The following is a 21,095-nucleotide window of genomic DNA, read 5'->3' as shown; positions in this document are numbered from 1 at the left end:
TCAACAATGTCTGTCATAGTACATCAATGAAAAAAACTAAAACATTGTATTAAGTATTCAAGAGTGTGCATAACCAAGGTATAACACTATCGGGATGTGGATCCAAATACTATTTTTTCTATTTTTTTTCTCTCAGTTGGGAGAGAGAAAGAGAGAGAGAGAGAGGGAGAGAGACAGACAGAGACACACACAGGGCGGGGTTGCTGGGTTTGAGAGATTACACCCAACCCCTTCCTTCCCAGATGAGTCCTCCCCAGGGCATGACAATTCATGGAAACAGATGGAAAATGTAAGTGGACCTGACACAAAATGACTCCTGTAGCTTCACACTCACTTTACACTCCCCTCCCCTGTACACACGGTAGGACGACTCATACGTTTGGTGTTTTCAGCTTTAATAAACTCTTGCACAGAGGACATGAAACACATAATGTTCTGTTTCAATTTAGTGAAAAACAAATGTAGAATTCATTCTATAATAAAGAACATTTTACTGAGTCATACAGCTGTCATTGAAATATGTATAACAGGACAAACCCCATGATAGTGGTATATAAAAACACATATCATAGTGATCTGTCCCATAATGTGAATGATTACACAGCTTGTTGAAGAACTGTACCCGTACTTTAACTGACCTGAATGAAATCACCTTGGACACTCATACAAATATCTAGGCTTTGGTCTGAATAGAAATTGTCTGCATCTACAGATGGTTCGACACCTCAGAGAGGTACAAAGATGCACAAAATGAAGTCAAGCTGACAAACAACATGATTGTGAAGAACCTGAGATGGTGGATTAGTGCTTTGTTCAGTTCTGAAATATCGCAGAACTAGCCAGAAAGGAAACTAGCCAGTACATTCAGGAAAAGAGAGGAGAGCGCAGTCTCCCAGAGAATACAGCAGAGTATATTATCATAGCTACAATGTAGATGTGCATGAATACTGTAGATGTGTACACATTTTGAGTTTCTTCACTCAGTGGTACTCAACGATGGACCCAGATACCATGGCCACTTGTGTACACCAGTGGCAAGTGGTCAGATATCAGAGAATGGTGTGTGGTCACCTTTGGTCAATGGTCGAAGAATGGTAAGAGAACTGCCTCCATCTCTACTCCACTGTGTGTTCCAATGTGGTGGGCTGTTTAAGTGGATCCTTGGGAAACAGTTCCTTAAACTCAGCCAACCAGTCGCCAGGGCAACCCCATCGTGGGTGGAGCACCAGGTCATGTAGTAGGCCAGCAAGTAACGCCCCCACACACGGCCCCACCCAATACACCTGCAGAGGAGAGAGATACTTTTTTTGTAAGTAGTTTTGAATGTGTGCACTATGGTGTGATGTTAGTAAATAGCGTCAATATACTTTTGTAATTTTCATGGAGCACAATGAGAGATAGTCAACTTGGCCAGACTCACCCAATGGTTATTAAATTTTAAAGTGACCACAGCTGGACCAAAAGACCTAGCAGGATTCATCCCACAGCCAGTGTACCCAATCTGGTCAGAGGAAGAAGGTAAAGAGAGAGAGAGGGAGAATAAGAGAGAAGGGGGGGCATGAAATCAAAAGATAAGACAAATGTAAAGATCTACAAAATGTTTTAATTGACAAAATCCATCAAATTACCCATAGCAACTCTATTGTGGTCAGACAGAATTTAAACTAACACAAATAGGATCTGTCATCTTCCTTACCGCTACTAGATTTCCCAAAGTGACAGACAAGCCGACCAATACAGGACCCTGGAGGTGGAAGGCTGATTTGGGTCGAGACGTAGCGAGGACACAGACTACCAGCTGAAAGGTGATGGCTGTCTCCACTGAGAAGGCTTGGCATGGGTGGACACCCAAGGCTACCTGGAAAAAGAAACATTTTACAGATAATGTTTATAACACCCATAACCCATAAACACCCATAATCAATTAAGCAAAAATACTAAAATACAAAGAAGATTTTGGCAAAACATTTCTAATAATGTATTTTCGGAAGCTATAATACTACAGAAAAACAATACTTCACTACAACCTAGAATCAAATAAAAATGAATCAGATGTGACTCACCTCGTTGAGCCCCAAATGCCCTCTGAGTGGGGCAGGCACCATTCCCATGAGGAGGGCACAGGCACAGAGTGCACCGAGGAGCTGTGCCCCCACGTAGAGGACAGCTCTCCAGGGGCTCACCCTCAGTCCTGCAGCCAGAGCCAGGGTCACAGCCGGGTTCAGGTGGACCCCTCCTCCAGAGGTAGCAGGACCCAGGCACACAGATACCACAGCCACAGAGGCCCCGAACGCCAGGGCCACATGCAGGGGGTCAGGGTGGCACTCGGAGAGGGGCTGGGTGTCCGAGAGAGAGGATGGGTCTGACTCGAAGGACAAGGCATGGAGATGATGATCACTGGTGGGACTGGAGAGGCTACCATCCCAGGCTGGAAGCTGGGGCCGTAGCACCACCGAGGCCAGACTGGCGAAGAGGAAGAGGGCAGTGCCCACAAATTCACACAGAAGGTCCCGGAGGAAGGAGAGTGTCCAAATGTTCTTCAGAACCAACGCCAGACTGGAAAGGACTTGCATGATGGATGAATGAATCTCTGTCTCTCTGTTGTCCTGTTTCTCTGTTTGTTTGTTGCTCTGCCATGAAACACATCCAGTAGTCAGCAGCAGCAGAACCAAACAACCACAAGGGACTGCAATGGTAACCTATATAGAGGGGGCACATACCGCTGTGTGACGCATATGTCAGGAAGGCGGCCTCTGTTTCCCCCCGCTGAGATATTTACCTGTCCCCCTCAGTATACTGCTTGTATTGTGATGTGTACTGTAGGTGGGTAAGGGTGGAGGGGAGGTGGGGAGGCTTAGCTTAGCCAATGCATGTTTTGGCTTTCTGCTTTCCTGTACTCTCAGATGGCTGCCGGTAAATGTCGAGTGGTGTCTTCTTTCCGGGGGGCCACAGATTTACCCATAGGTAATGAGGGGCCACTAGCTAGGGGCCGCTAGCTTCTGGTCTCTCTTTGCAGCTGGGGGGGTCTCCCCTCTTCCTTTTCCCTTCTTCTAACTCTCTCACACACACCCTTGCCTCTGTTTCTCAAAGAAAAGTGCTTCACCACAGAGGATTATAAGGTTACCTGAAGCTTTATATCTTTCAGTGTGGCTGAGGTTTGAGCTGAACAAGCCAAAGCCAACTAACTGATTTGCAATTAGTGGTGCCCTGGGATTCATCTAAAAAGGTGTACTTTCCTGACCTGGGGTCAATCAGAGTTTAAGATCAATGTATATAATTTTAAATAAACTGATCAAGATACTGTATATTCTGTCCAACCAAAAACAAGCCAAATACAGCATTTGAAGCCAGTGTAGCAGGTAAAGGATGCCAAGAGGGGCATTTTTAATCCCCTCAAAAGGGAGCTCTCTCATCTTAGAGAGTGCCCAGGGAAGTTTTACTGTAACAGGTTGACTAAGAGAGGGTGGGGTAACTAAAAACGACCACAGTAAAGCATGTGAAGATCCGTTAGGAACAATGGCAGTACAGTTATGCTGAGATTCCCCTGCAGAGATAGCTTCCTACCAAGGTCATGGAAATTGATACAGTACCTGAGGCTGGTTGAGTCAGGACAGAGCAGACAACTGTGTAAAATATGATAATGAGCGATGGTGTTTCAACAACATGTGGAGATCGGGATGAATGTAGATGACAGGGAATGTCATAGTAGGACATTATACATACAACGGAAAAGGGGGAGAGTACAGTATGACCCTTTAGACTATACAAAGTATACATTGGGGTGTGTGTGTGTGTTAACAAGGGGAAACTTGAGGCATGCATTTTTGTGAAATATTCTTCATATAAAAACATGAGGAGGGTATCTTAAAAGGTAGCCTACAGTCTAGAACAAAAGTTAAGAATGGTTAGCTGGGATTCATTGTACCCTACCGTGCAGATACTGTGCAATGAAATACAGTATATACATGAATTGAGTTAGTGTAGAATCTGCTGTCCTTCAGTTGTTAATCATCTTTCCATTGTCATATCTCTCCATCATCTGTACCGATTCCTTATCTCCTTGTCTCCTTGTCTCCTTGCCTCCCCATTCTCTTGCATTCCTGTCTTAGTTCCTGACAAAGAATTCCTTTATGCCCTGCCCCTACCCTGAATAAAACAGCTTTGAGTGCCCCTCAGTACTTACCACTAATGGATAAAGGGGTATAGGGGATTTGGACTGTGACAGTCACGTGTGCCATGGCACCATCACAGGGAATTGGCGGCAATCGGAATCTAAGGTGTTGTTCCTTTTACTTTTCCCTCCTCCCTTTCTTTTCTGCAAAGGTCAACTTGTTTTTCTTCTATGGGACCGATTCTCCCAGATGGCTACATGTGCCTATTCTGTTTCCCAAGCCGGGCCCGTTCCCCTTGTATCTGATGATGACCCACTTATTTGTGAGTCCCTCTCCTCTCTACTCTCCAGAAACGTGAGGAGGACTCTGTCTCAGTTTGTAGCTAATGGAGAGTAAATTATGAGGTTGGGTCTGAACTTTCAATGGCCTGCCAATACTCCCTGTGCAGTGGTCACACTAACACATTCCACTCCAGACTCACTTTTGACATTGGCATGGCCATGGGACACACTGGGAATTAAATGTGCCAGTGCCCAGGAATTCTGCATGTTTTTAGATAAGATTGAGACCAATGCAAAAAGGGGCAAAAGACAGTTTGGGTGCTAGATAGATTGTAAATAGGCCTTGTCATAAAAAAGGACATTACTAGTCTAAATGTAATTGATAAAAACATATTATTAAAAACTCAGAACAGTCGATGCTATTGAAATCACATAAAGAATGTACTACGACCTGACGTCATCGCGCACACGCACCGCAATCAAGTTCATCTCTTTTTTACTGACTCAGGTCTTTTCAGCTCATTCAGTACTAAGACTGAATCAGCCATATTTATAACAGGCAATACAGTGAGGGAAAAAAGTATTTGATCCCCTGCTGATTTTGTATGTTTGCCCACTGACAAAGACATGATCAGTCTATCATTTTTATGGTAGGTTTATTTGACAAAATAAATCCAGAAAAACGCATGTAAAAAATGTTATAAATTGATTTGCATTTTAATGAGGGAAATAAGTATTTGACCCCTCTGCAAAACATGACTTAGTACTTGGTGGCAAAACCCTTGTTGGCAATCACAGAGGTCAGACGTTTCTTGTAGTTGGCCACCAGGTTTGCACACATCTCAGGAGGGATTTTGTTCCACTCCTCTTTGCAGATCTTCTCCAAGTCATTAAGGTTTCGAGGCTGACGTTTGGCAACTCGAACATTCAGCTCCCTCTACAGATTTTCTATGTGATTAAGGTCTGGAGACTGGCTAGGCCACTCCATGACCTTAATGTGCTTCTTCTTGAGCAACTCCTTTGTTGCCTTGGCTGTGTGTTTTGGGTCATTGTCATGCTGGAATACCCATCCACGACCCATTTTCAATGCCCTGACCGAGGGAAGGAGGTTCTCACCCAAGATTTGATGGTACATGGCCCCGTCCATCGTCCCTTTGATGCGGTGAAGTTGTCCTGTCCCCTTAGCAGAAAAACACTCCCAAAGCATAATGTTTCCACCTCCATGTTTGACGGCGGGGATGGTGTTCTTGGGGTCATAGGCAGCATTCCTCCTCCTCCAAACACGGCGAGTTGAGTTGACGCCAAAGAGCTCGATTTTGGTCTCATCTGACCACAACAATTTCACCCAGTTCTCCTCTGAATCATTCAGATGTTCATTGACAAACTTCAGACGGCCCTGTATATGTGCTTTCTTGAGCAGGGGACCTTGCAGGCGCTGCAGGATTTCAGTCCTTCATGGCGTAGTGTGTTACCAATTGTTTTCTTGGTGACTATGGTCCCAGCTGCCTTGAGATCATTGACAAGATCCTCCCGTGTAGTTCTGGGCTGATTCCTCACCGTTCTCTTGATCATTGCAACTCCACGAAGTGAGATCTTGCATGGAGCCCCAGGCCGAGGGAGATTGACAGTTATTTTGTGTTTCTTCCATTTGCGAATAATTGCACCAACTGTTGTCACCTTCTCACCAAGCTGCTTGGCGATGGTCTTGTAGCCCATTCCAGCCTTGTGTAGATCTACAATCTTGTCCCTGACATCCTTGGAGGGCTCTTTGGTCTTGGCCATGGTGGAGAGTTTGGAATCTGATTGATTGATCGCTTCTGTGGACAGGTGTCTTTTATACAGGTAACAAACTGAGATTAGGAGCACTCCCTTTAAGTGTGTGCTCCTAATCTCAGCTCATTACCTGTATAAAAGACACCTGGGTGTCAGTGATGCTGTAGGTGGGTGTAGTGGTGGAATCAAGCGCAGGACTCCGAAGTACAGTCCAAAAGACTTTAGTGAAAATCCACAAGGGAAAATGAACAAACTTGCCCGAAGGCGAAACTCTGCACGTAGGCGACAAAACAAAACGTGCGCACTAAACAGGTGCGTCAAACGCTCCAACACAGTGGAGAATAGCTCAACCGAGCGATATAGTATACACGTCCAGCAACGCACGACAGAAATAAAGCAATCACACACAACACTCGACAAACACAACGAGAACTTATAGGACACTAATTACACTAAACGATAACAGGTGTCACAACAAACAGACAAAAGCAAACGAACATAGAAACATGCAACGGTGGCAGCTAGTATTCCGGAGACGACAAACGCCGAAGCCTGCCCGAGCAAGGAAGAGAGGCAGCCTCGGCCGAAACCGTGACAGTACCCCCCCCCCTTGACGCGCGGCTCCAGACGTGCGCCGACTCCGGCCTCGGGGACGACCAGGAGGACGCGGAGCAGGGTGCGTCGGGTGCCCACGATGGAATTCCGTCAGGAGAGACGGGTCCAAAATGTCTCTCCTCGGCACCCAGCACCGTTCCTCCGGACCGTACCCCTCCCACTCCACTAGATATGGGAGACCCCCATCCGACGTCTCGAATCCAAGATGGACCGCACGAGTACGCCGGTGCCCCCTCGATGTCCAATGGGGGCGGAGGAGTCTCCCTGATCTCACTTTCTTGGAGTGGGCCAGCTACCACCGGCCTGAGAAGAGACACATGGAACGAGGGGTTAATACTTTTATATTCAACAGGTAGTTGTAATTTGTAACACACCTCGTTCAACCTTCTCAGGACTTTAAATGGCCCTACAAACCGCCGACCCAGTTTCCGACAGGGCAGGCGGAGGGGCAGGTTTCTGGTAGAGAGCCAGACTCGATCACCAGGTGCGTACACTGGTCCCTCACTGCGGTGGAGATCGGCGCCGCCTTATGACGACGGGAGGGCCCGCTGCAGGTGGACGTGTGCAGCGTTCCATGTCTCCTCCGAGCGCCGCGCCCACTCATCCACCGCAGGAGCCTCGATCTGGCTCTGCTGCCAAGGTGCCAGAACCGGCTGGTAACCTAACACACATTGAAAAGGGGTTAGGTTAGTGGAGGAATGGCGTAGGGAATTCTGGGCCATTTCGGCCCAGGGAACGTACCTTGCCCACTCCTCCGGCCGATCCTGGCAGTATGTTCTAAGAAACCTCCCCACATCCTGGTTCACGCGTTCCACCTGCCCATTACTCTCCGGGTGGTAACCCGAGGTGAGGCTCACCGAGACCCCCAACCGCTCCATAAAAGCTCTCCAGACTCTGGAGGTAAATTGGGGACCTCGATCAGACACAATATCCTCGGGTACCCCGTAGTGCCGGAACACATGGGTGAATAGTGCTTGGCGGTTTGCAGGGCAGAAGGAAGGCCCGGCATAGGGAGCAAACGACAGGCCTTAGAAAACCGGTCCACAACGACCAGTATAGTGGTATTCCCCTGTGAAGGAGGAAGGTCAGTGAGGAAATCCACCGAGAGGTGAGACCATGGTCGTTGTGGAACGGGCAGGGGTAGTAACTTACCCCTAGGCAGATGTCTAGGCGCCTTACACTGGGCGCACACCGAGCAGGAGGAAACATAAACCCTCACATCCTCGCCAACGTGGGCCACCAGTACTTGGCACTAAGACAGTGCACTGTCCGGCCGATACCAGGGTGTCCAGAGGAGGGTGACGTGTGAGCCCAATAGATCAATCGATCCCGAACCTCGAGCGGAACGTACTTCCGACCCTCCGGGCATTGCGGTGGACTAGGGTCGGTGCGTAACGCCCGCTCGAGTTCAGCATCGACCTCCCACACTACCGGTGCCACCAGACACGACTCCGGCAGTATGGGAGTGGGCTCCACGGACCTCTCCTCCGTGTCATACCGCCGAGACAGTGCGTCTGCCTTACCGTTCTGTGAACCAGGGATGTATGTGATCTTAAATGTGAACCGGGTCAAAAACATATTCCACCTCGCCTGGCGAGGGTTCAGCCTCCTCGCTGCCCTATGCCAGGCTAAACAAAAAAAAAAAAAAAAAAAAAATGTACTCCAGGTTACGGTGGTCCGTCAAAATGAGGAAAGGGTGTTGAGCCCCCTCAAGCCAGTGCCTCCACACCTTTAGGGCCTGTACTACGGCTAACAGCTCCCTGTCCCCCACGTCATAGTTTCGCTCCGCCGGACTGAGCTTCTTGGAATAGAAGGCACAGGGGCGGAGTTTAGGTGGCGCGCCGGACCGTTGCGACAGCACGGCTCCTATACCGGCCTCTGACGCGTCCACCTCTACCTGAAATGGCAAAGAGGGATCCGGATGCGCCAGCACCGGAGCCGAGGTAAACAGGTCCTTCAGCCTCCCAAACGCCCTGTCCGCCTCGGCTGACCACTGCAGACGCACCGGACCCCCCTTCAAAAGAGACGTTATGGGAGCTGCCACCTGTCCAAAACCCTGGATAAACCTCCGGTAATAATTCGCAAACCCCAAAAACTGCTGCACCTCCTTCACAGTGGTTGGCGTTTGCCAATTACGCACGGCCGACACCCGGTCTACCTCCATCTTCACCCCTGACGCAGACAACTGATAACCCAAAAAGGAGACCGACTTCTGGAAGAACAGACACTTCTCTGCCTTGACATACAGGTCATGCTCCAACAGCCTCCGCAACACTCGGCGCACCAGGGCCACATGCTCGACTCGGGTAGGCGAGTACACGAGAATGTCATCGATGTACACGACCACCCCCTGCCCCTGCATGTCCCTGAAGATCTCATCCACGAACGATTGGAAAACTGAAGGAGCATTCATCAACCCGTATGGCATGACGAGATACTCGTAATGGCCCGAGGTGGTACTAAAGGCTGTCTTCCATTCATCGCCCTCCCTAATGCGCACCAAGTTGTACGCGCTCCTGAGATCTAATTTAGTGAAGAAACGCGCCCCGTGCAATGACTCCGTCATGGTCGCAATCAGCGGGAGTGGATAACTGTACTTCACCGTGATCTGATTGAGACCACGGTAATCAATGCACGGGCGTAATCCTCCATCCTTTTTATTCACAAAAAGAAACTCGAGGACGCAGGGGAAGTGGAGGGGCCGTATGTATCCTTGTCTCAGAGATTCGTCTATGTACGTCTCCATAGCTCTCTTCTCCTCCTGAGACAGAGGATACACATGGCTCCGTGGGAGCGCAGCTCCTGCCTGGAGGTCTATCGCACAATCTCCTGCCTATGGGGGAGGCAACTGCGTCGCCCTCGACTTACTGAACACAATAGCCAAATCCCCATACTCAGGGGGAACGTGCAATGCGGGCACCTGGTTTGGACTCTCCACCGAGGTAGCCCCCTACGGAAACGCCTAAACATCGACCCACACACTGGGCAGACCACTCCATCAGAGCCCTCTCCTGCCACGAAATAGATGGGTTATGGGTACTCAACCAGGGCATGCCCAGCACCACCGGATACGCAGGCGAGTCGATCAGAAATAGCTGGATCATCTCCTGATGACCCCCCTGCGCACACATCCTAAGTGGCGCAGTGACCTCCCTGATCAAGCCCGCACCCAACGGACGGCTATCTAGGGCATGAACGGGGAAAGGGACGTCAACAGGAAGAAGGGGAATCCCTAAGGCTAAACAAAACTTCTTATCAACAAAATTCCCAGCCGCGCCTGAATCTACCAGCGCCTTATGCTGGGAATGAGGTGCTACCTGTGGAAAACGCACAGGTATACAGAAATGTGCAACAGAGAGCTCTGGGTGAGTGGGGCGCCTACTCACCTGGAAGGACTCCCCAGTGCGGGACCTGTTGTCCTCTCCCCTAGGAGGCCATCCCCAGCACCTAGCCGCGGTGTGTCCTCCCGACCACAGTTGGTGCAGGAGATGGACCCCCTCGTAAGCCGACCCCTCCTCTCTCTAGCGCCAGCGCCCCGAGCTCCATGGGGCACGGCTCGGAGGCGCTGGAGGGTGAAATGGACGGACCCCCTCGGGGACGTCCGCGGGTAGCTAGCAGGTTATCCAGCCTGATGTACATGTCGACCAACTGGTCGAACGAGAGGCTGGTGTCCCTACAGGCCAGCTCCCTACGGACGTCCTCGCGTAGACTACATCGGTAGTGATCGATGAGAGCCCGCTCATTCCACCCTGCATCCGCCGCTAGAGTACGGAATTCCAAGGCGAACTCCTGGGCACTCCTCTTCCCCTGCCGGAGGCAGACCAGACGCTCCCCGCCGCTTTCCCCTCCGGGGATGGTCAAACACCGCCCTGAAGCAGCGGGAGAACTCGGTCGTAGGTGATGGTGTTCGCGTCGATTCTCCTCCACTCTGCGTTGGCCCATTCCAACGCCTTCCCGGAAAGGCAGGAGATCAGGGCGGACACGCTCTCGTGTCCCGAGGGCGCCGGGTGCACGGTGGTCAGGTAAAGCTCCACCTGGAGAAGGAATCCCTGACACCCGGCCGCGGTCCCATCGTAGGCCCTCGGGAGCGAGAGTCGAACTCCTCTGGGTTCCGGAGCGGGAATGGGCTGACTTGCCGATGGTGCTGGCAGGGAGGATGGCGGTGGAGAAGTCCCTCGGGTCTCCCAGCCTCGGATGGTGGTGATCACCTCCTGCAGTGCGGACCCCATCCGCAGGATCTGGTCACTCTGTTCGCGGACCCTGTCCTCCAGCGTCGCCTGTGCTGCTGCGGCTCCTGCTGATTCCATTCTTGAAGGTGTGTGATTTTGTCAGTGATGCTGTAGGTGGGTGTAGTGGTGGAATCAAGCGCAGGACACCGAAGTACAGTCCAAAAGACTTTAGTGAAAATCCACAAGGGAAAATGAACAAACTTGCCCGAAGGCGAAACTCCGCACGTAGGCGACAAAACAAAACGGGCGCACTACACAGGTGCGTCAAACGCTCCAACACAGTGGAGAATAGCTCAACCGAAGCGATATAGTATACACGTCCAGCAACGCACGACAGAAATAAAGCAATCACACACAACACTAGACAAACACAACGAGAACTTATAGGACACTAATTACACTAAACGATAACAGGTGTCACAACAAACAGACAAAAGCAAACGAACATAGAAACATGCAACGGTGGCAGCTAGTATTCCGGAGACGACGAACGCCGAAGCCTGCCCGAGCAAGGAAGAGAGGCAGCCTCGGCCGAAACCGTGACACTGGGAGCCAGAAATCTTTCTGATTGAGAGGGGGTCAAATACTTATTTCCCTCATTAAAATGCAAATCAATTTATAACATTTTTGACATGCGTTTTTCAGGATTCTTTTGTTGTTATTCTGTCTCTCACTGTTCAAATAAACCTACCATTAAAAATGATAGACTGATCGTTTCTTTGTCAGTGGGCAAACGTACAAAATCAGTAGGGGATCAAATACTTTTTTCCCTCACTGTATCTGCTCTGCTCTATTCAGAATCACTGGAAGCAGCAGACAAGGTGATCCAATTTCGTCTTTGTTATTCATGGGACCCCTGGACCAGGCAATTCATCAATCAAAGGAAATAACAATTTCCCCTAAAATCTACTGATCACTTCATTTCATTATACGCAGACAATGTTTTACTATATATAGACAATGTATCTCAATCGCTCCCAAACACATTGAAGATTATATATAAATTCACCTTCATCTTAAGTTACCAAATGAGCCCTACTGCCTCTCAAGACCCCGATGGAGGAACCCTAGTTGCTGGGGGGGGGACATGGTTTCCGTCAGTGGGGAATGCGGGGGGTTGGATGGAGACATGTTGGGTGGTTGGGGTTGGAGGAATGGGATGAGGTTGGGGTGGAGGGCCACTTATTTTTTGTTTACTTTTCCTGTTTATACTGAATTTATTATTACCTATCATCTATGTATTTCTTACTGTTTTATAAATTTTTCCCCTTTTGTGGCAGCCTATGGGTACATGCTTTATAAACGTAAAACTGTAAATGGATAATGTACCTGTAATCCCCCAACAAAAAATGACATAACTTATAAATAATTTGATTCAGTAATGCAGGACCCCCTAGCAGCGAACTAAAAATTTGACAGAATCATGATTCTACAAGCCTCGTTCACCATAGGGGGCTTATTGGAGCTGTCATTTGTGACAGACTTTTTAAAGAGTGATTCAAACAATGTACATTTGTGATTGATAGGCATACAAAGACAGTTATTTATGGATAGCTTTGAAATAAGGCGTTGATACAGGTCTTTTCGGGGCCCCTGGCCTGTCCCGGGTTGGGTTACGCCAAACGCAAACGGCTTGTAAATCGTGATCAGTCCCAATGACACCTGTTGCAATGTGCTGTTTATGGTCTGATCGTCTCTCATTACGTCTTTCTACTGGGCTGGAAAAACACAGGCTGCGTCTCAAATGACACACTATATAGTGCACTCCTTTTGACCAGAGCCTATAGGGCACTCCTACTTTTGACCAGAGCCCATAGGGCACTCCTACTGCCCATAGGCAGACCAAAGAGCTGTCAAAGGACAATATAATGTTATTTATATGGGGGATACAATCTTCCCAGCTCTGCAGATTTTGCTGTGAAGAGACAGAATCATTAGATCATTTGTTTTGGTTCTGTCCATTTGTAGCTTGTTTTTGGACACAGGTCCAGGAATGGCTAAAGGATTGCAATATTTACCTGGAGCTAACCTTGCAGATAGCATTACTGGGTGATCTGAAAAGTCATAGTCAATCGATCAATAATATAATAATACTTTTAGCAAAAATGTTTATTTTTAATTCACAATCTGTAGAAGCAATGAGAATAGAAAGGTTCAGAACTTTTGTAAAACATCACAGTACGGTTGAAATATATATGGCAAATAGAAATCCTATATGGATGGTGTTAAAAGATAGATGGGAGGTATTGAATGGAGTTGAAGGATGGGACTAATAACAAATAACAATAAATAATAACAAGATAACTAATAATGTAAGCATACTGTGTCCATAATAAGTATATAGGTTGTATGTTGGGACCTTTTGGGAAAGAGCACAGTTAGAAAGATATGGCATATAGAAGCAAACCGGATGGACATCATGAAAATGATCAGAGAGGTTGAGAGTAAAAGAAGTTCAGGAGCAAAAACTAATAAAATTGAATTATTGTAAAATTGAATGTGTCCATAAGGTGTAGATGGTAAGTATAGGCTGGAAGTAGAGGCCTGGGCATTGTTGTTCACTAATTTACCCCAAGTAGGGAAAGGATGGCGGGGTTGAAAAGTAATAAAGGGGAGTATATACAGTGGGGGAAAAAAGTATTTAGTCAGCCACCAATTGTGCAAGTTCTCCCACTTAAAAAGATGAGAGAGCCTGTAATTTATATCATAGGTACACGTCAACTTTGACAGACAAATTGAGATTTTTTTTTCCAGAAAATCACATTGTAGGATTTTAAATGAATTTATTTGCAAATTATGGTGGAAAATAAGTATTTGGTCACCTACAAACAAGCAAGATTTCTGGCTCTCACAGACCTGTAACTTCTTCTTTAAGAGGCTCCTCTGTCCTCCACTCGTTACCTGTATTAATGGCACCTGTTTGAACTTGTTATCAGTATAAAAGACACCTGTCCACAACCTCAAACAGTCACACTGTTTCGTAAGAAGCATTTCAAGGTCCTGGAGTGGCCTAGCCAGTCTCCAGATCTCAACCCCATAGAAAATCTTTGGAGGGAGTTGAAAATCTGTGTTGCCCAGCGACAGCCCCAAAACATCACTGCTCTAGAGGAGATCTGCATGGAGGAATGGGCCAAAATACCAGCAACAGTGTGTGAAAACCTTGTGAAGACTTACAGAAAACGTTTGACCTGTGTCATTGCCAACAAAGGGTATATAACAAAGTATTGAGAAACGTTTGTTATTGACCAAATACTTATTTTCCACCATAATTTGCAAATAAATTCATAAAAAATCCTACAATGTGATTTTCTGGATTTTTTTTCTCATTTTGTCGGTCATTGTTGACGTGTACCTATGATGAAAATTACAGGCCTCGCTCATCTTTTTAAGTGGGAGAACTTGCACAAATGGTGGCTGACTAAATACTTTTTTCCCCCACTGTATATAAAAAACAAGGGGGATTGGAAGTGATGCAGACAATTACATTGATGAAAGTTACAATCTATCTGCAATATTAAGCTGATCTACCCCCAAAGAAAAAAATAATAATAATAATAAACACTTTCTTATTGCACGACTGGAAAGCTTTTTTGGAAAGGCTTGTGTGCTGTAGTAAGCCCATCGTAAATGTGGTAAAATGTCAATGTTGTTTCATTAGCTTGTTTTCATGCAATGTTTGGTACACTAAACAATCATTCAGAGGCGTTATGTTTTAAGTTGTGTTTGTGAAATCATTAGCTATGCGTCAGTCAAACACCCTTGATATTATTAATAAGGAAACGAGGGATAGGGAGAAAAGGGTTTAAGACCATAGTGTGGGGAGATGGATGACTGCTTAAAACGTATGTGTGTGCACTCACTTGTGCGTACATGTATGCATATGTGTTCTTAACCCTTAGTTTTCTAATGTCATCAAATCTTTCAGACAGACAGTAAACCAGCTTAAAAGGACACGGTGAACAGCATGTTTTTAAAGACTATTTTCACTAGAGGGCAACATTGCTTCTTTGAAAAAGGCCAACACAGATATACTGTAGTAGTATTCACCAAATCTTGTCCTGGAGACCTACAGTAAGCAGAATGTTGCTCCAACCCAGCACTATAACACTTAACTGAACTGATCATCCACTCAGGTCCTCTGAAATACAATGTAGTTCATTAATCTGTTTCGTACTTTGATGTAGTGCTCCAGATTTGCTTTGCAAATAAGCTGTGCTAAAAACATGATTTTGAGAGCTCCTCCACCCTTCATCCCCAAAAGACAACAAATCCCTCTCCTACAGTATTTCTGCACGTAATTGACATCACCTTGGTAACATCTGCACTCGTTTAAAACAGAGCTTCATTGCTCCCACTGACACGAAGCAGTGAGCCTAATCAAACAACTCAGAGTATCCATGATCTCGTTTAAAGGGTACAAGGATAACATGAAAAGCCAATTAATTGTACAATATGTTAGTTCATATTTCTTATATGTTACTTACTATACAAGAGAGTGAAAGAGAGATTGAGAGAGGAAGAATCCATGAGAGGCAGGCTGTTGGATAGAGAAAAGGCAGTGGTCCAGTGGAACACAAACAATGCTATGGCGCCTCGCTCAGTATTGTATTCTGACATTACAGTGAAATAAGAGCTGATGGGGAGAGAAATGTGTTGGCAGGCAAGTGGCATGCCTCAGAAAACGATCAAGGCTCGAGGCGCCGGCCTCCAAGGTCTCCAGTTCTCTGTCCTTCCGGCTCTGGTCTGATTAGTGATAGCCAGGAATGCTCACGTCGCATCACAATGACACTGGACCAGAACTGAATAAATAATAGTGTCGCCAAGGGGTGTTGTTCCACTGGTCAGTTGTTTGATAAAGAGGGTTTCCCATGGCTAAATGGTAGACGGTGATCATCAGCAGAAGCCCTAGAGAACAGTGGCAGAATATTAGGGCTACTATTGGTCACTCCTCTCCATTCAGTTGCTTTAGTTACAGGGGCTGTGCTTGTCCTTGATATCTATAAAATCACTGATTGGACAGAGTGCTCAACTGTTCTTGAATAATCTGTCCTTTTTTCAAACTGTTCAAAACACTTACGTTCAATTTGCTTGAGCTCAATATGGTCTGATATGTCCAACTTAAATGGACACTTTCAGCACTAGAAGAACAATGATGTCTGTATTTATAAAATGTTATATTCATCATTAAGACAAAAGCAGATACATTAGCACAATTATTCACAAGTATTCTGGTAGACTTTGTCATGTTACATGTAGTCATTTTGACAAAGTCATTAAAAAAAAAAACGTAGCCACTGTGGTCAAAGATACAGTTGAAGTCGGAAGTTTACATACACCTTAGCCAAATACATTTAAACTCAGTTTTTCCCAATTCCTGACATTTAATCCTAATAAAAATTCCCAGTTTTAGGTCAGTTAGGATCACCACTTTATTTTAAGAATGTGACATGTCAGAATAATAGTAGAGAAAATGATTTATTTCAGCTTTTATTTATTTCATCACATTCCCAAAAGGTCAGAAGTTTACATACACTTAATTAGTATTTGGTAGCATTGCCTTTAAATTGTTTAACTTGGGTCAAACATTTTGGGTAGCGTTCCACAAGCTTCCCACAATAAATTGGGTAAATTTTGGCCCATTCCTCCTGACAGAGCTGGTGTAACTGAGTCAGGTTTGTAGGCCTCCTTGCTCGCACACGCTTTTTCAGTTCTGCCCACTAATGTTCTATAGGATTGAGGTCAGGGCTTTGTGATGGCCACTCCAATACCTTGACTTTGTTGTCCTTAAGCCATTTTGCCACAACTTTGGAAGTATGCTTGGGGTCATTGTCCATTTGGAAGACCCATTTGCGACCAAGCTTTAACTTCCTGACTGATGTCTTGAGATGTTGCTTCAATATATCCACATAATGTTCTTCCTCATGATGCCATCTATTTTGTGAAGTGCACCAGTCCCTCCACAGCATGATGCTGCCACCCCCGTGCTTCACGGTTGGGATGGTGTTCTTCAGCTTGCAAGCTACGCCCTTTTTCCTCCAAACATAACGATGGTCATTATGGTCAAACAGTTCAATTTGTGTTTCATCAGACCAGAGGACATTCTCCAAAAAGTAAGATCTTTGTCCCCATGTGCAGTTGCAAACCGTAGTCTGGCTTTTCTATGGCGGTTTTGGAGCAGTGGCTTCTTCCTTGCTGAGTAGCCTTTCAGGTTATGTCGATATAGGACTCGTTTTACTGTGGATATAGATACTTTTGAACGTGTTTCCTCCAGCATCTTCACAAGGTCCTTTGCTGTTGTTCTGGGATTGATTTGTACTTTTCATACCAAAGTACGTTCATCTCTAGGAGACAGAACGCGTCTCCTTCCTGAGCGGTATTACGGCTGCATGGTCCCATGGTGTTTATACTTGCATACTATTGTTTGTACAGATGAACATGGTACCTTCATTAGTTTGGAAATTGCTCCCAAGGATGAACCAGACTTGTGGAGGTCTACAATGTTTTTCTGAGGTCTTGGCTGATTTCTTTTGATTTTCCCATGATGTCAAGCAAAGAGGCACTGAGTTTGAAGGTAGGCCTTGAAATACATCCACAGGTACACCTCCAATTGACTGAAATGATGTCAATTAGCCTATTAGAAGCTTCTAAAGCCATGACATCATTTTCTGGAATTTTCCAAGCTGTTTAAAGGCACAGTCAACTTAGTGTATGTAAACTTCTGACCCACTGGAATTGTGATACAGTGAATTATAAGTAAAACAATCTGTCTGCAAACAATTGTTGGAAAAATTACTTGTGTCATGCACAAAGTAGATGTCCTACCCGACTTGCCAAAACTATAGTTTGTTAACAAGACATTTGTGGAGTGGTTGAAAAATGAGTTTTAATGACTCCAACCTAAGTGTATGTAAACTTCTGACTTCAACTGTACATAGAGTATATGCTCAACATAATGGGCAAACAAAGTACACAAACCCAGAGATGTCACTGGAATAGCCATGGGAGCTTACACATCCCATTAACCAACCACAATGTGCTCGATGAGAGACATTGGCCCATTGGAACCACTTTACAGTGTTACTTGGAATCCTCCCTGAAGCTTAATATCACTGTGAAGAGTCCAAGTTGAAATACAATATAAAACATACTCATTGTGTTAGATAGACTTTTAAAAAATGAAGTAATATTTAGCTAGACTCTCTCCCCGTAATATACTGTACCTGCTGAGTTCCAGGTATGTACTGTTTGCATACTATGTAATGACACTCCACTCACAGAAGTAATGTGTTTTCATTATTATTTCAAGATTGAGGATCTTTCTCTGATGGGGATCCAAAAAATGTAGCAGGCACTCAATAAATCCCTTAGCTTGTCTCCAGATTGTTTATACTGGAGAGAGACTTGTTGTTATCTTCACCCTGTCTGTACAGGAAAATAGGTTTGTGTTGGACGCTGCACACAGAAAATAATCCAGTCCAGACCAGTCTTCTAGGCCATTCTCATCAACTGGCTCTTCATGACCAGAATGACATTAAATCAGTAGGGATATTCATGGCCTATTTCCCAAATGTCCTCTTGAGAGGCTACCTCAAAGAGTGAGGGCTGGACATTTCAGTCAACTATGTTTATGTGGAAAAACAGGGAGGTGGGACCCATTGAACCTGGAACCATTTATTTTTGTGACCAAATGCTTTCAGGACTGGACTGGTCATAGCGGTACATTTACTTCCTATGCACAGTGGTGCTCATGGGAATGGAAGATTTCTTTAATCACTGAGTTTGACCCTTTTGACCTGAAGGTCAAAAATGCATCCAAGCTATATACTTAAAAGTTTATTAAAAGGATAAGAAATAAATATCATAACATTACATGTGAATTCACAATACAGATATGATCCTGCATATGACCGCTAGGGGGCAATGCAGTTCAATCTACCGCAGTCATGGCTACCAGACGGCACTCACCTTACTGCTGTCCTCCACCCACTGAGCAATGATTGTAGTTCATACAATTTCTCCATCCGGGCTGTCACGGTTTTTTGACATGGCATCTTGTAGTCTGGTTCCAGATATGCCATCAGGGTATGGAACAACGTTTGGGACTTTGCGGGTCAAAAAATATACACTATTTGACGTGTAAAATAAGGTTGTAATTTGCGCAGACCAAGCGAAGCGTCTGCAAACAAGCACACACACCGGCCACAATACCACGTTGGTGTTTACAATGCCACGTTGGTAAACAGTCATTATTTGTTCGACCAAATGGGAAAACATCTGCGTGAGCATTTGAAATTAGATCAGGATTTCTTTTATGTAGCTATGTAGTTCAACATTCTCCTAGACATGCAACCATCCCAGGGGCAGCCAGCCATATCTCAAACAGTTGCACCTGATTCATTCTAGCTAGTCAAAATACAGAACATAATCAATAAATCATTTTGCCAACATTTTGCCAACATTTTGCCAACATTGTCCCAAGTACTTTGACTTTGGTTTACAGCATGACAAAGTCACTCACAAATATTGTTTATACAGATGTTATTAGCAACTTCTGGGGTAGCTACAGTGCCTTCAGAAAGTATTCATACCCATTGACTTATTCCACAGTTTGTTGTGTTACAGCCTGAATTCAAAATTGATTAAAATTATTTATTTTCTCACTCATCTACACACAATACCCCCATAATGACAAAGTTAAAACATGTTTGTTTTTTTTGTTAAATGAAATACAGAAATCTCATGTATACTGAACAAAAATGTAAACGCAACATGTGCTGGTCCAATGTTTCATGAGCTGAAATAAAAGATACAAGACATTTTCCATATGCACAAAAAGCTTTTCTCTAAAATTTGGTGCACACATTTGTTTACATCAATGTTAGTGAGCATTTCTCCTTTGCCATCCACCAGACAGGTGTGGCATATCAAGAAGCTGATTAAACAGCATGATCATTACATAGGTGCACCTTGGACAATAAAAGGCCACTTTAAAATGTGCAGTTTTGTCACACAACCCAATTCCACAGATGTCTCAAGTTTTGAGTGAGTGTCCAATTGGCATGCTGATTGCAGAAATGTCCACCAGAGCTGTTGCCAGAGATTTGAATGTTAATTTCTCTACCATACCTCAGTTGTTTTAGAGAATTTGGCAGTACGTCCAAATGGCCTCACAACCGCAGACCACATGTAACCACGCCAGCCCAATACCTCCACATCCGGCTTCTTCACCTGCGGGATAGTCTGAGACCAGCCACCTCGACAGCTGATGAACCAAATCCTTTCTGCACAAACTGTCCCGTCTCAGGAAAGCTCATCTGCGTGCTCGTCATCCTCACAGACTTCAGATGGCAAATGCTCACCTTCGATGGCCATTGGCATGCTGGAGAAGTGTGATTTAAGGATGAATCCCGGTTTCAACTGTACCTGGCAGATGGCATGTATGGCGTCGTGTGGGCAAGAAGTTTGCTGATGTCATTGTTGTGAACAGAGAGCCCCATGGTGGCGGTGGGGTTATGGTATGCGCAGGCATAAGCTACGGACACAATTGCATTTTATCGATTGCAATTTCAATGCACAGAGATACCGTGATGAGATCCTGAGGACCATTGTCATGCCATTCATCCGCCATCATCACCTCATGTTTCATAATGATAATGCACGGCCCCATGTCGCAAGGATCTGTACACAATTCCTGGAAGCTGAACATTTCCCAGTTCTTCCATGGCCTGCATACTCACCAGACATGTCACCCATTGAGCATGTTTGGGATGGTATGGATTGATGTGTACGACAGCGTTTTCCAGCTCCCATCAATATCCAGCAACTTCGCACAGCAATTGAAGAGTGGAACAGCATTCCACAGGCCACAATCAACAGCCTGATCAACTCTGCAAATGAGATGACTCGCTGCATGAGGCAAATGGTGGTCACCAGATACTGACTGGTTTTCTGATCCACGTCCTTACCTTTTTTTTTTTTAAGGTATCTGTGACCAACAGATGCATACCTGTATTTCCTGTCATGTGACATCCATAGGGCCTATTGAATGTATTTCAATTGACTGATTTCCTTACTGTAACTCAGTA

General features: G+C 45.6%; 1 protein-coding gene across 1 annotated transcript; it reads right to left on the bottom strand.

Annotated features, from left to right (window-relative positions):
• Positions 1-519: 519 nt before the first annotated feature.
• LOC121550647 (aquaporin-5) lies at positions 520-2,609 on the bottom strand. Its single transcript, XM_041862986.2, has 4 exons — positions 2,064-2,609; positions 1,697-1,858; positions 1,421-1,501; positions 520-1,283 (listed from the first exon to the last, which is right to left on the bottom strand). The coding sequence occupies exons 1-4, from the start codon at positions 2,571-2,573 to the stop codon at positions 1,116-1,118; spliced, it is 921 nt and encodes a 306-aa protein (XP_041718920.2). The 5' UTR covers positions 2,574-2,609; the 3' UTR covers positions 520-1,115.
• Positions 2,610-21,095: the final 18,486 nt, after the last annotated feature.

The sequence above is a fragment of the Coregonus clupeaformis genome, chromosome 35, assembly GCF_020615455.1.
Source record: "Coregonus clupeaformis isolate EN_2021a chromosome 35, ASM2061545v1, whole genome shotgun sequence".
Classification (NCBI taxonomy): Eukaryota; Metazoa; Chordata; class Actinopteri; order Salmoniformes; family Salmonidae; genus Coregonus; species Coregonus clupeaformis.
The sequence above is the reverse complement of the archived record's forward strand: the minus strand, read 5'-3'. Positions and strand labels throughout refer to the sequence as shown.

What these genes read in the sequence shown, in the direction of transcription:
- LOC121550647 (XM_041862986.2), bottom strand. Translation starts at nt 2,573, where the DNA reads ATGCAAGTCCTTTCCAGTCTGGCGTTGGTTCTGAAGAACATTTGGACA. An exon ending in GGCATTTGGGGCTCAACGAG is followed by an intron (nt 1,859 to 2,063) that starts GTGAGTCACATC and finishes TTCTTTTTCCAG; the next exon opens with GTAGCCTTGGGTGTCCACCC. An exon ending in TAAAATTTAATAACCATTGG is followed by an intron (nt 1,284 to 1,420) that starts GTGAGTCTGGCC and finishes TCTCCTCTGCAG; the next exon opens with GTGTATTGGGTGGGGCCGTG.